The sequence below is a fragment of the Magnolia sinica genome, chromosome 7 (assembly GCF_029962835.1).
Source record: "Magnolia sinica isolate HGM2019 chromosome 7, MsV1, whole genome shotgun sequence".
NCBI classification, from domain to species: Eukaryota; Viridiplantae; Streptophyta; class Magnoliopsida; order Magnoliales; family Magnoliaceae; genus Magnolia; species Magnolia sinica.
In genome coordinates this window covers 2,515,309-2,529,072 of record NC_080579.1, presented here as the reverse complement: position 1 = coordinate 2,529,072, position 13,764 = coordinate 2,515,309, and the positions used below count along the sequence as shown (strand labels likewise).

The window sequence follows — 13,764 nt, the reverse complement described above, 5'->3', positions numbered from 1 at the left end:
TACGTTTTATCCAGCGTCTTTTATGAAAGTCGAAAACTTACCTTCCCAACTCAGACCTTGCACGTACGGATAAAGCATTTCAGAGGGTGAAAATACCCTGCTTTTCACGTGGCATTGCACGCAAGGACAGTGGTATTTTCGTCCTCAAATGATATGTCCGTACATACAAGGTATAAGTTGGAAAGGTAAGTTTTGCACTGTTTATAAAAGACGCTGGATAAAAGGTGGCATTTACGGTGACAGTCCTCGGGAGGGGAATATGATGGGGTAGAAAACTTCAGGGCGCGGCGCCACCGAGTTGGGTGGGACCCCTGACTTGTAGCTCACAGTGACGTAGGTAACTTAAATCCACACCGTCTACCCATTTTGACAACTCATTTTAGAGGATGATCCAATAAAAAAGAAGTAGGCCCAAGTCTTAGGTGGACCACACCACAGAAAACAGTCCTGATTGAATCCCACAATTCCATGAGAATGTTTATTTTCCATCCATCCTGTTGATAAGATAATAAAAAAATTACTTAGTTGAAGATACCACATAAATATCATCTTAATCCAAAGTTTTTGTAGCCCATGGTAAAATTTTAGTGGCCAGTTACCACTTCTTCCTATATCATGGCTTATATCTGAGACACGGATCTACTTCATATTTTATAGAATATCCTAAAATGAGCTTCCAACATCAATAATGAGTTTTCAATATCGAAGGACCTGATATTTGGATCACTAGTTTCATTTTTTTAATCACTCCTTGAAATGAGCTTTCAATATGAATGGATTATGTAGTCAAATGAGCTTCCAACACCAATAATGAGTTTTCAATATCGAAGGACCTGATATTTGGATATATATATATATATATTTTTAAATCACTACTTGAAATGAGCTTTCAATATGAATAGATTATGTAGTCACATACATCACGGTTGGCCCACAGTCAGGGGTCTCACCCACCTCAGTGGATGCGGGTGCCCACTGGAGCCGCACCCAAAACTTCTATTCAGAGCCATACATTTTTTGCTAACTGGGCCAACTTGACCAGTAGATTGTCCTATTGTTGCGCTAGGGCACCAATAGTGGTGCCCGTTCTGATGGATGGATTGATCTTGGACCCAAGGGGGGCCACCGTAATATCTCCCGTGACATATACTTTGTTCATTTGTATTTATAGCAAGACAGATTTTTAAAATGAGAAAGATCTAATTCTAGTAAGCCACAGCACAGAAGAAGTAGAAAAAAAGTAAGAGGTGAAAATACCCATGATTGAACTCCCATACGGTTGCAGAAGTTATAGATCACACTAATATTTATCTTTTTAGTTTAATTCGGGTGGAAATGAACTTATGAACCGTTGGGTACAAACATCACAGCAAGCTCCAAGAAGGTTTGGACCATGGGCGTTTCCATCCCCACTCTTTGGCCCACATGATCCGGAGAAACTGATGGATGAAGTGGATTTGTCACTGATGTTGGATCCTACTGGGCTTCCGGCTGGAGTTGTATGTGAGTTGAGTTAGTTCAGTCAGCTCACTTAACTTGACTCAGAAAAGCTAAGCTCATATTGGCTTAAAATTGGATTTGGACCAAGTCAAGTTAGTTTTTGGAACTTGAAAAAATTTCGAGCTCAGGTCAAGCTTGACTTGGATCGAACCTCAACTCGAATCAACTTGGTGACTCGGTTATTTTGATATTGATGTTGCTTGTCAAGTGCTTGATAAAATGACTGACGCAGGGGAGGATGTGAGGTCGAGCACCGTCTTCCTCAAGAGGATAACTATTCCGAATCCACGGAACTTCTCTGGACTCATCACAGATACTTCTCGAATCCACGAGGAAAGAAAGCAGAAAATAGAAATAAATTCTAATAAATTCGAAATTGATTAATGAATAATTAAAAACGAATTCACAACCCTTTAAATAAGGGTATCAAGCAATGGAAAAGAAATCATAATCAAACTACAACTCAAACTCCTAGAATCCGCGACTTACTATAAATAGTAAACTTACTATTTATAGACGGTCGTGATGTCTACTAGTGCGCAAGGTTGTCGGCCAAAAATAGTAAGTGTCCTATTTGGCTTCACCAAACCGTTCCCCTAATTATTCTAAGCTCTTTTCACGTTGGGCGCAACTCCTAAAGCCCGACGGATGAAGAGTTATAACCAAACTAAAACTTACTATTTATAGTAAAAACGAAATTAAAATAGGGAAACGACCATCGATCAAGGGGTTTTTCGCAATTCCGGGCTGCGTAACCCGACGTAGCGGGGTTGGTTGGCTAAAGTAGCTCGTTCTACCCCAAAATCATATATTTTACGTCAGATAACTCATTCCGGATTGCGAGATACGCCCGATCTAAGGTCCGATGGTCCGGATCACTTCTGTTGTCGACCGGGCCTTTTCTGATCCATCTTGGCCATGAAACTGTCTGCGACCCACTCTACATCAATGACTCAACGAAGTGTTGTTTTGGGTGCGTACACTCTCCATGTGGAACTCAACAAAATTTCAAGCTCAAGTCAAACTTGTCCAAACTCAACTTGACTTGGATTGAACCTCAACTTGAATCGACTTGCTGACTCAGTTATTTTGATATTAATGTTGTTTGCCAAGTGTTTAATGAAATGACTCAACAAAGTGTTGTTTTGGGTGCATACATTATCCGCGGGATCGGCTAGTGGCAAGAAACGAATGGATATGAAACAAATTATTATGTTTCCGATGCATACATTCTCCTCATATCTTGATTTCGATATTGATCATCAAATGTTCAATGAAAAACCCGTAAACTGTTGTTATTGTTTTGCAATCTCGTGAGAAATTGAAGATGCATTCTATGTATTTGAGAAAATGTCACGGAAGCTCAAACTCAGCCCCGAATTAGCCCGAGCTGCTGACCAAACCAAGCCAAGTTAAGTTCAAGTTAAGGTTAGCCATTGGCTGAGCTGAGTTGTACCAAGCTCAACTCATGTACAACTCTACTTCCGGCTAAGGGCTTCTCCGACCGATGGACTATCATAAGTATAACTGTTGATGGACAAATGGATAGCTGAGATGAAAAATAGCCAGAGATTCAGATTCCGTTAAGGCAATCATGTAATTAATATATAAATCCACTCCATCCATCATGTGAAAATTGTTATTTAAATCATACATACAAACCATGAGCCCAACATAGGACTCTCGCTTGTCACACATACGGGAACAATGTAGAATTGTTCCTAAGCCAATGAAGTTCATGCCCGTCATTGCCCGAGATTTGGGTGAGACTCTCACTTCATGTTAATGAGTTTGAAAAAGACATACACCATGGTGGCCCCACGCACAAACGTATGGTTGGCATCACATTGTCAGTGTTACTTCCTGTATAACCTGTCCTTGTTTCCAAAACTCCAACGAACAAAGTGAATTTTACTCATAGAATATGATGTCTTCTAAAGAACGGCCCAGAAACCTCCTGCGTTTTACACTCTACTTAATGGTGTTATAGAGGACTTTGGTCCATTAATGAGGCTCTAAACCCTAAAACCTAAACCTCTCACAGAAAGACAAATGATTTCGAAGTTTTGGGAAATGCATAAACGCTCTTGGAGTATTATAAATAATGGTGCTCTTAGCTGCATCAGGACACTTTATTCAGTTAGGCTATTCATTAGGTCCGAAGGATCATTTTTTGGCCTACCATGTAAGCATTACACGGATCGAACAAATTTTAACCATTTGATTAATGGCCTTTAATATAAAAAATTGTAATATTTGCTATGATTATTGTAATTTAACTAATTAGTTAAGATTTTTCTAGAGAAATTCTTTTATGACTAGAAAAGCTAGGTGAAAAAGGTTTATAAATCTATGAATATAAGAAAGCAATTTAGAAATTTTTATAGAATTCTACACCCAAAAAAGCTTTTTTTAAATATAGGGTAATTATGTCAAGATGGCCAATTCAAGAGAAGAAGAAAAGACAAGAAAAGGAGTAACTGCATGATCATTTACAGTTAATTTTAATTTCTTTTTTCTTTTTTTCTTGCATGCTAGATGTTCCTATTTAATTTAATTTAATTTAAATTTTTTTTTGGTTAGCTTGTTAGTACACCATTAGTTCACACTTCACTGTTAGCCACCCCCTCTATGGAGTCGATACCAAGACCTCAGTGGTATCTTTCACTCAGTCTACTACTTGAGCTATGGATCTAGGTGTGATGGTCCTATTTTAATTCGTTTGATTTATGTCATTTGCAAATGCTTTTATCCATATATTTAAATTTGATGATCACAACCATTGAATGAGGGGTCCCGAGTATCTTCCATCAAGCATAGGAACCATTTAACGAATGACTTGGATAAACTGAAAGGTGGGCCTTAAAAGTAAAATTCATTTGGCACCATTGAAATTTTCATCATGAAAGTGTCTACTCCACAACCATGATGATCAAATCTATATTGCTGTTAAACACCATTTAAAAACGACAGATACATTCCCATATGACACCAAACGTCATCAGAACCGTCCATGTTTATTCAATAAGTAAATTGCAGCTTCACTGTCCCATTTTCCCAACTTCATTCCTATGGAACTGTGTAACCTGAGATGAGAAAAACAAACCAAAAAAAGAATAAATTGTTAGAACACATGGGAAGAAGTTTGTGTGCGCATGGTGCGCATCGAGAGTCAGTGCGCACCCATTGGTTGTTACAAGGAATGTCTTAGACTGGGTGGGCCTGAATTTAGGGCCCAATAGATAAATGGTCTGATCCGAACCCAGTTTTTTTTTTTTTTCCACAGAGGACAACATACATTGTGTGAGCATGAGATCCATTCATTGGGTGGGCCACGCATGAATGTATTTTACCACGTGATCCCAACCTATCATGTAATCGGGCCTATTCCTTGATTGGACCTTTCCTCATATTTTAGCTCATCAGGGTCAAAGTCGGTCTGGGCCAGGTTGGGTCACTTATGATGCAGGAAAGGACATGGACATGATGAGGTCGGTCACTGTCTTCCTCAAGGGGATAATTATTCTAAATATAGGGGATAATTATTCCGAAACTATGGAGAAACTATGGAGAGTCATCCAATTCACTAAAGAAAAAAAGAAAACGAATTTAAAACCGTTTAAGTAGTATCAAACCTTAGAATAAATTTCAGAATCAAACTTCAGCTCAAACTTGCTAAAATTTGTGACTCACTATAAATAGTAAAATTATTATTTATAAACGATCATGATTCCTATTAGACTTTATAGTTTTCTGTAAAAAAAAAAAAATAGTAAGGTCGTATTTAGTTTAACCATATTATTCTCCTAATTTTTTTAAGAGCATTTTATGTTAGACACAACTTCTAAAGCTCAAAAGATGAAGAATTATAATCAAACTAAAACTTATTATAAATAATAATTTTTTAAAAATAAAAAGAAAATAAATTTTCCATAAATTTGACATGGGTAACCCGTATTAGGGTTGGGTGGCTAAATACATTCTCCTACTCTAAAATCATATATAGTAAGTTAAATAAGTTATTCCAATTTGCGAGATATGCTTGTTTTAAGGTTTTGATTGTCCAGATCACTTCTACTGATTGAGCCTTCTCTGATCCATCATAGACATGAAAGTGTCAGTGACCCACTCAACGTCAAATTATCAGGCTACAAAGAAACTCATGCCCAACCCAATTAATCGTAGGGCCTAAAATCAGGCAAGACTGGGCCAGATTGTAAGTTTAGAAAAATCAGGCCAGTCCAGTCACCATGTGGGCCATGTTGTATGCAACAAATGGACAGAAAGACATTTCTTTTCTTCTGTCCATTCGTTTCCTATAGTATGGACCACCTGAGGAATGGATCAGCTAGATTTTTCATGCCAGCCATGAACCCCACCTGATAGACAGCATGGACGGTGAGATTTAAAGGTCATCCTTACTTCCACATTTGGAACCGGAGGCGAGTGGACGGTGGCAATAGCTAGCGACGTAGACGACTTTCTCCATACTAATTGCTTTCTCAATGTCTTTGGTCACGTGCTGGCACACGCACGGTATGTTCACACGCTTGATGACATCGCAGCATGCCTGAGAAGGTGGGACCTCCGGGCCGGGATTCTGAACATATTTCAGGCATTGGGCGATCAAGTCGTTTATATCACCGTTGCAGTCATCGGCCGAGGTTCGCCTGCTGCCGGAAAGTAAGATTCCGGCCACAGCAATGGCCAGAAGGATGAAACGTATGTTGGAAACAGCCATCTTTTCTTTTTTTACTTCCTCTTCTTTGTATGGTGTGGATGAAGTGGGCTGTGGGGCCCATTTATATAGAGGTGAATGTGGGGCCCACCAGTTGCCACGTTGTGCTTTCGCCTCGATATTGGCTCCCATTGTTCTGAAGAATGCAGGGTGACAGGTTACGTTACGGTGGGGATTGCGTGGTGAAATGAACACCACCGAGCTACGTTGTGTAAGGACTCTGTGGGGCCCACCATTATGTATGTATTTAATCCATGCCGTCCATCCGTTTTTACAGATCATTTTAAGTTATTTTCTCAAATTTTAAGTATATCTAAAGATTAAGGGGACCACAATTTAAGAAATAGTGGGGATTGAATATCTGCCGTCGAAAACTTCTAGGGGGCACAGAAGTTTTGGATCAAGCTTATATTTTTGTGTTTTCCATTCATCCAGGTCTGTTTGGCCTTATTAACAAGTTGGATGACAAATCGATATCACCGTGGCCCTAAAAAGGTTTCAACGGTGGATGTCATTATTCCCACTGTTTCCTTTGGTGTGGTCTTCTTAAGCTATGGATATATTTAAATTTTGGCCTCATACCCTAAAATGAGCTCTAAAAATAGATGGACAGTATGGATAAAACACGTACATCACAGTGGGCCCCACAGAATTCTTACACTGCATGACTATATGGCATGGGGTTCACCACGCAATCCCGGTCCGTTACGTTACGGTTCGCATGCAATGCAATTTGCACGAGGAATACGAGGGAAACGGATTGGCTACTCCAGACATCAGCCAATGGTTGGTGGTCGGTACTCTGTGGGGGCTACCAAGATTTATGTGTTTTATCCATGCCGTTCATCTATTTTTACAGGTCATTTTACAGTATAAGACCAAAAATTAAATATATCCCAATCTCAATTGGATCACGTTACAGGAAAGAGTGTTGAATAAGCGTCGACCATTAAAAACATTTTGGGGGCCATAAAAGTTTTGGATCAAGCTGATTTTTGTTTCTTCCCTTTATCTGGGCCTGTATGACCTAATCAACAGATTGGATGTCAAATAAACAGTACAGTGGGCGTTAGGAGGATTTTAATGGTGGATATCCAATCACTATTGTTTTCATGCGGTGTGGTCCACCTGAGATTCAAGCCCTAAAATGATCTTTAAAAATGGATGAAACACATACATCATGGTGGGGCCCACAGAGCACCGACTACCAGCCCCGGGGCCGTGTCAGGGGGAGTAGCCAATCCGTTTCCGAATATGAGCGTTGGATGCTGTAGGACGCGAGTTTACTGTGACACCTGTCACGGGAGTTCCTGTAAAGCAACTCTCTGTGGGCCCCACCTCACCGTCTGTGTGAAATCTACTCCATTAGTCCATTTCGCCAGCTCTTGTTAGGATGATGGCCCCAAAATGAGGCAGACACAAGATTCAAGTGGGCCACTCCCCAGGAAATAGTGAGGATGAAAATTGCTAGCTTAAAGAAGACAGATCAAGCACTCAAGGGGGCCACATGTGGGATGGAAACACCAAAACCTCGCCGGGTCTCACCGAGATGTTTATATGTCATCCCACCCGTTCATAAAGTGATTTCCACCACCAGGAGGAAGGAAAAACACAAATATCAGCTTGGTCCACTCAACATTGGACAAATTCAATCTGGTCCGCTAGAGATTGATAAATTCCCGAATGGATTTCCCTATAACTCACCACCCATTGGTTCAAGTTTTTTTTTTTTTTAATGCGGATTCGACCGAGTCAAATGAAAATCTCAGTCGAGTTTGAAGGAAGATCAGACAATCAGACACTCATTTATGTTTCATTCTCTCTACTCTTAATTAGGGCTGTCAATGGGCCGGGTAGTCTCAACGGGCCTTCGGGCTTGGCCCGTATTGGGCTGGATTTGGGGTGGTGCATCGGGCCCAACAGTCCGGCTCAGGCTTAAATCAGGATTCTAATTGTAAATCGGGCCAGACTCAGGCTCAGCACCCCAAAAGCCCATAACTCAGGGCAGCCCAATAGGTCTTTTTCTAAACCTAATTTTCTCCCTTTTCTTTTATTCTCCCTCTCCCCCAGACATGAGGTATACAAAAATATCATTTATCCACATAGATATTCATGGCTCAGGCTGTGTAAATGTCTTGAGCTAGACTTGGGCTGTACTATTTCAGTCTGTCATGGGCCCGGGCTGGATTTGGGCTTAAGTTCAAAATTAGAGGCCAAGCTTGGACCAACTCTAACCCGTCCCATTGACAACCCTGCTCTTAATTGATACACTACAACAATTCAGACTTTTTGTAACAAGTAAAGTCATCACTAACAATGCTAAACTCATCGCAAAAGCCTTTTTGCGACTATTAATTAGTGACTATTCTACACTACTTGCATAATTAAAATGTAACATTCAACTTATCACTGAAGATGTGATTGGAGTTGCGGAAACATGAGGATACACCCCATCTCCTCTAATAGTTTAGATCATCAAACTACGGTCCCACTTTTACAAATAAAAAATCCTAACGTGCAGCGATTGGCGCATTCTATAACACCTGTATTACGACTACCACAAGGTAGGGTTGCAAATAGACCACACACGTGCATGTCCAGGTCCATCCCAGCACACTATCTAATAACGAATTTGGATGGGGCCTAATCATTAAATACTCAGCTCATCAGCGTCCAGTTAGTTGGGTTACACCACTTGCCGGGCTAGGAAGATACAAGCCCAGCTCAACTAGGTTTTAGGTCCAACCCAATTAGTCACTGGGTCTAAAACTCTAGCTAGTTTCAACCCCTGGTCTTCGTGGCTCAGTCAAAATCTGACCCAAAGCATTTTTGGGCTAACCAGGCTGGAGGTTTGCTATTCTCACACCATGATGTGTGATGAACATCCACGTCATGCATTTGGTAAGTTTCATCTAAGTTGTGGCATGTACCAAAAATTAATTGTATTCGAACCTCAGTAGGCCATAGCACCTAAAACTATGAAAAATCATACCTAAAACATTTAAAAACACTTTTGAGTTTTGAAATGGTTTAAAATTTGGTGTAACCCCTTATCAAAATGGGACACACAATGGATGCACTAAATGTCTAAACCACATCTCACCGGCCCTATATACACTTGGTGAGGTTTTAATAGGTGGGCATCCACTCTCAACTATTGTCTGTAGTGTAGTGTGGCCCATCTAAGTAATGGATTAGCTTGATTTTTAGGCTATGTCTCACCATAAAAGGATGCATTTGATTAGTGAGATGATGACCCCTCACGCATCATTGTGAGGCATAGATACCTCATATAAAGCAACAACTCATAGCAATAAATAAAGACTCCAAGAAGTAATGAAAAACAATCAACATCACTAGGGAACTTTAATTTGGTAAAACAATTGCAGCCAAGCTAGTCTCTTTCTTCTTCTTCTTCTTCTTTTTCTTTTTATTTTTTTAAGTTTACTAAAGGTGGGAGCACACCACCCATAACTTTGTTGATTTTAGCAAAATAGAATAATACAAACAAGAATGTTGTACAAATTATTAAAATATTTTTTTTTTTTTTTAAACACTCAAATTTTATTCATCACTCAGTACAAACAAAATAAATTAAATTAAATTAAAAGAAGGAAAAAAAAAAAGTACAGTAGTTACACACAGAAGCAACACGATTTATTGAAACAAACTCAAACGAAAAAGTGCCACTGATTTCCTCTTCACCTCATATTGGAGTCGATCATTCAAATCAACCAAGTGCTGAATACGAGGGATGACCAATGCTGAGATTCCGGACGCGGGCTATCTTGTCGTGATATTCTCCTCCGTTTTGGCAGCGCTTTTCCAAGAGTGGACAAAATGAGATCTTCAATTCTTGAAGCATGGTAAGGTGCTGCAGCTCCTCTGGTCGAGATAAAGACCTCAACCTTGGACACCTGTGGATTTCCAGTGTTTGGAGGGATTTGAGTTTCCCCAACCAACCACAAGGGAGCGATGTCAAATCAGGACTCCTCCGAATCACCAGATGTTTAAGCTCGTGGAGTAAAGGAAAGGGCCCTCCCGAAGACATCCCATCATTACTTATGTCTAAGGTCAGCTTCCGAATGAGAGGTGGAAGGTTGTAGGGCAATGCCTTCAGCTTTCCGCAGTCATTTATTTCTAATTCCAGTAATGATGGCATAACCTCTCCATCTCCACAGCTCAATTCCCACGCCTCCCAATTTGGCATGTTGGAGAAGATGAGGATCTGGAGCTTGGGGAATGAGACACCACCACCACTTCCGTCATTGTTATCAAACTCACTACCCACCGTTGTCACCTCTGTCATTCCCACAATTTTAAGGAATTTAAGGGATGGTAGCTTACCAAGACTCGGCAGTTGTTTACACTTACGACAATGCTGGAGTTCCACCTTGAGTAGATTGGAGAAGACCGGATCCTCTGTCCACTTGGGAAGCTTGAAACCTTGGTAACACCATATGTAAAGCACTTTCAAGTTTGTGTGGGGCTGGAGGCTTTCGAGCACGTCCTCTGTCGTCTTTACCTCATCATGGAACAGTTCGCCATGTCTGTAGTCGTACTGCAAGGATAGAGTATGAAGGTTCTGCTTCTTGTCCAGTTCTGCTTCCCTAGCTTCGTCCCTGCTAACATTTTCCAAGCCGATAATTTGAAGTCTTCCTCCAAGATGTTTGAAGTGTTTCAAGTCTCCACATTTATATCCTTTGTCGCCACCACTCACAATGAAATCTGTTAATGTCCGAAGGCCAGTTAGTGTCGTTATACGCTGCGGTAAGTAACTTATATGGTGAGCACTATCAACTGTTACATGACTTTGAAATTCTAGATGTCTTAGGCTAATCATTGTACTAATCCATTTAGGCAGTTTTCTTAGCCTTTGACAAAAATTGAGTCTCAAGGTCTGTAAATTGATGCAATTACTCAACCCATCTGGCAACACCTCTATGTCTGTGTAAGACAAATCAACATATCTCAAATGTTTCCACTTTTCTACTGTTCGAGGCAATATCTTCATGTCAGTGCGGCTCAAGTCCAACGCCCTAAGGAATCGAAAATGATCAAACAAATCTTGTGGCACCCTGGAGATTCTTGAGTCTCGTAGCAACGTCCGCAACTTGCGGGCCTGATACAAGGTGGCCCAAATAGGATCTACTTCACCAGCTTCATCACTGGCAATTAAAAAAGAATGGCGGTTATAGCTTGGGTAAAAGAAAGTTTGCATTCTGATCCCCACCAGTGAACAGTGCCTTCTAGCAACAGATTGCGCAAGATCATGAACTAAACCATGCATCTTGCACTTGCATATGTAATTGTCATAATCGAGTTCTACATCCTGAAGCAATGAGCGTCTTAGTAGATCATCAATATACAGCCCACCAATTTCCTCCACATCTCTACCTGTATCGGAGGGGATGAAACCTTGCGCTACCCATAACTTGACTATCGTATCCTTCTCAATCTCCAAATCTTTCGGAAAGATGGAGAAATATGCGAAGCATTGCTTCAAAGCAGGAGGCAAGTCATAGTAGCTGAGTAACAAAGCCGGTAAACCTTGTAAGGCATCAGGTGAATTCCATATGTCGTCTTGCAAGACGAGCTCCCACTCACTTCTTGTCCTTCTCGAGCACAAGACACTCCCTATTGTCTTTGCTGCGAGAGGCAACCCTCCGCACTTCTTTACAATTATCCTTCCAATCTCTTCCAGCTCTGAACGTTCTTCTGCACTCCGATGCTCGAGTGCTATATGACTGAACAACAACCAGCAATCATCATCGGATAAAACTGCCAGTTTGTGTATGTGAGCACTTCTCATCGCAGACGCAACATTTTCACTACGAGTGGTTATGACAATTCGACTCCCTAATGCACCATTTTGGAAGGGAAGTCTCAGTTTGTCCCATTTCTCGCGATCTTCACTCCAAACGTCGTCAAGCACAAGCAGGAACCTCTTTTCATGCAACATCTTCCCGAGGCAATCTTGCAACTGATCCAAGTCAAATGACTCGCAACCAGTCTCCGTTGCAGATTGGATGATTGATTTCGTAATTCGTTTTACATCGAAATCTTCAGAAACACGTACCCACATTCTCATCTCAAAATGCCCCTTGATTTTCTCATCGTTGTAGGCTAGCTGAGCAAGGGTGGTCTTCCCCAACCCCCCCATTCCAACGATAGAAATGACCAAGGGCACCTCATTCACCTCTCCACTACTTTCATTCAGCAACAAGTCTAGGACTTCGTTTTTGTCATCTTCTCTACCAACAACTAACGGTCGGTCGAGTCGGGAGCCTATCTCTCGCTCTCTGATCTCTCCCCACCTCACTTCACTCTCCACTCTCTCCCCCTCCCCACTATCTAGTACTCTAAGACCCATAATTTGGCTTCTCCCTCGGGCGATATCATCTAATCTACCCCTCACCTCCTTTATCCTACTCCCAATTTTGTGGCGTAACGCGACATGTTTGAAGCAGTTAACGGACGACAGGAACCTTCTTACCTTCTTCTTGCTGAAACAGTACCCACTATCTTCATCAGCTGCTTGTAATTTGAGAGCTTCCGTCCTCCGTTCATCTAGTATGTCATCCACATCGTAGGCCACGTCTTTGAGATCCTGCAACCACTGCTTCACAGCTTCGTCCTCCACTCGCCGAGTTTCAACATCTTCAATCACAGCTCGGATCGAGGAGAACGTACTGGAAAGCTTTTCGGTCTCGTTCGCGACATCCATCATCAACCAAGCCATCTCATCTTGGAGTATGGTGTTCAACTTCTCCACTCCGCTGGAGATCACTGCGGCGGTGACCACTTCCGCCATGATTTCTATATCCTTGTTTTGGTATTTAGATGGGAAGAATGGGAGGAATTTGAGTTCAAATAGGTTTAGAAATAGGAAATGAGAAGTACTCTGAAGATATGGAATAGAGAGAGAGATGCAAATGTAGAGAAGGAAAGAAGGGGAGAGGAAAGATGCAAATGTAGAGAATAAGGTTGGCTCTGAAAGGCATGCTACGGCTTACCAAGCAAAAATCAGACAAAACCAGGCATCCAATCAGTACCTTATAAAATTGACGGTTCAGATTGTTTGCACATAAATAAGTCCAACTAACCATCTGAACCATCCATTTGTTAGAGACCATGATGGATGGCTTATTATTTTAAAGCACTCCTTTTATCATCCAATCCATCCATTCCATCCGCAGCTTAGAAAACAAACAACTTTGTAAGAGAAGAAAAACTTATGGAATGCTTCGACCATCTTCTGAGTGTCAATTTTAACACAAGACCTTAAAAACTATGTTCCAGATCTAGTGAACGGTTCAGATTGATAGATTTGAATCTCAAAATATCCCAATTCTGACAATCATGAATAAATCATAGTACACTCATTCAAGAGCCGCCAGTAAAGTGATAAAATGTAACGGGACCCACCAGCGGAGAAATATGCGTATATGATGTGATAGAAGAGGCATTCGAAGCTACTTTTTTCCAAAGATATCCGAGACATGGAATCTCGTGACTCACATGGC

The 13,764-nt window shown here is 41.0% G+C and overlaps 2 protein-coding genes across 2 annotated transcripts; both read right to left on the bottom strand.

Annotated features, from left to right (window-relative positions):
• Window positions 1-5,905: 5,905 nt before the first annotated feature.
• LOC131251875 (protein LIM1-like) lies at window positions 5,906-6,350 on the bottom strand. Its single transcript, XM_058252868.1, has one exon. The coding sequence runs from the start codon at window positions 6,239-6,241 to the stop codon at window positions 5,906-5,908; it is 336 nt and encodes a 111-aa protein (XP_058108851.1). The 5' UTR covers window positions 6,242-6,350.
• Window positions 6,351-9,968: 3,618 nt separating this feature from the next.
• On the bottom strand, window positions 9,969-13,052 carry LOC131251874 (putative disease resistance protein RGA3). The gene has a single exon (XM_058252867.1). It carries the CDS (start codon window positions 13,050-13,052, stop codon window positions 9,969-9,971), a length of 3,084 nt encoding a protein of 1,027 aa, XP_058108850.1.
• Between the last annotated feature and the right edge of the window lie 712 nt (window positions 13,053-13,764).

Bases quoted from the DNA above. Each gene is read 5' to 3' on its own strand.
- LOC131251875 (XM_058252868.1), bottom strand. From the start codon at position 6,241: ATGGCTGTTTCCAACATACGTTTCATCCTTCTGGCCATTGCTGTGGCC.
- LOC131251874 (XM_058252867.1), bottom strand. From the start codon at position 13,052: ATGGCGGAAGTGGTCACCGCCGCAGTGATCTCCAGCGGAGTGGAGAAG.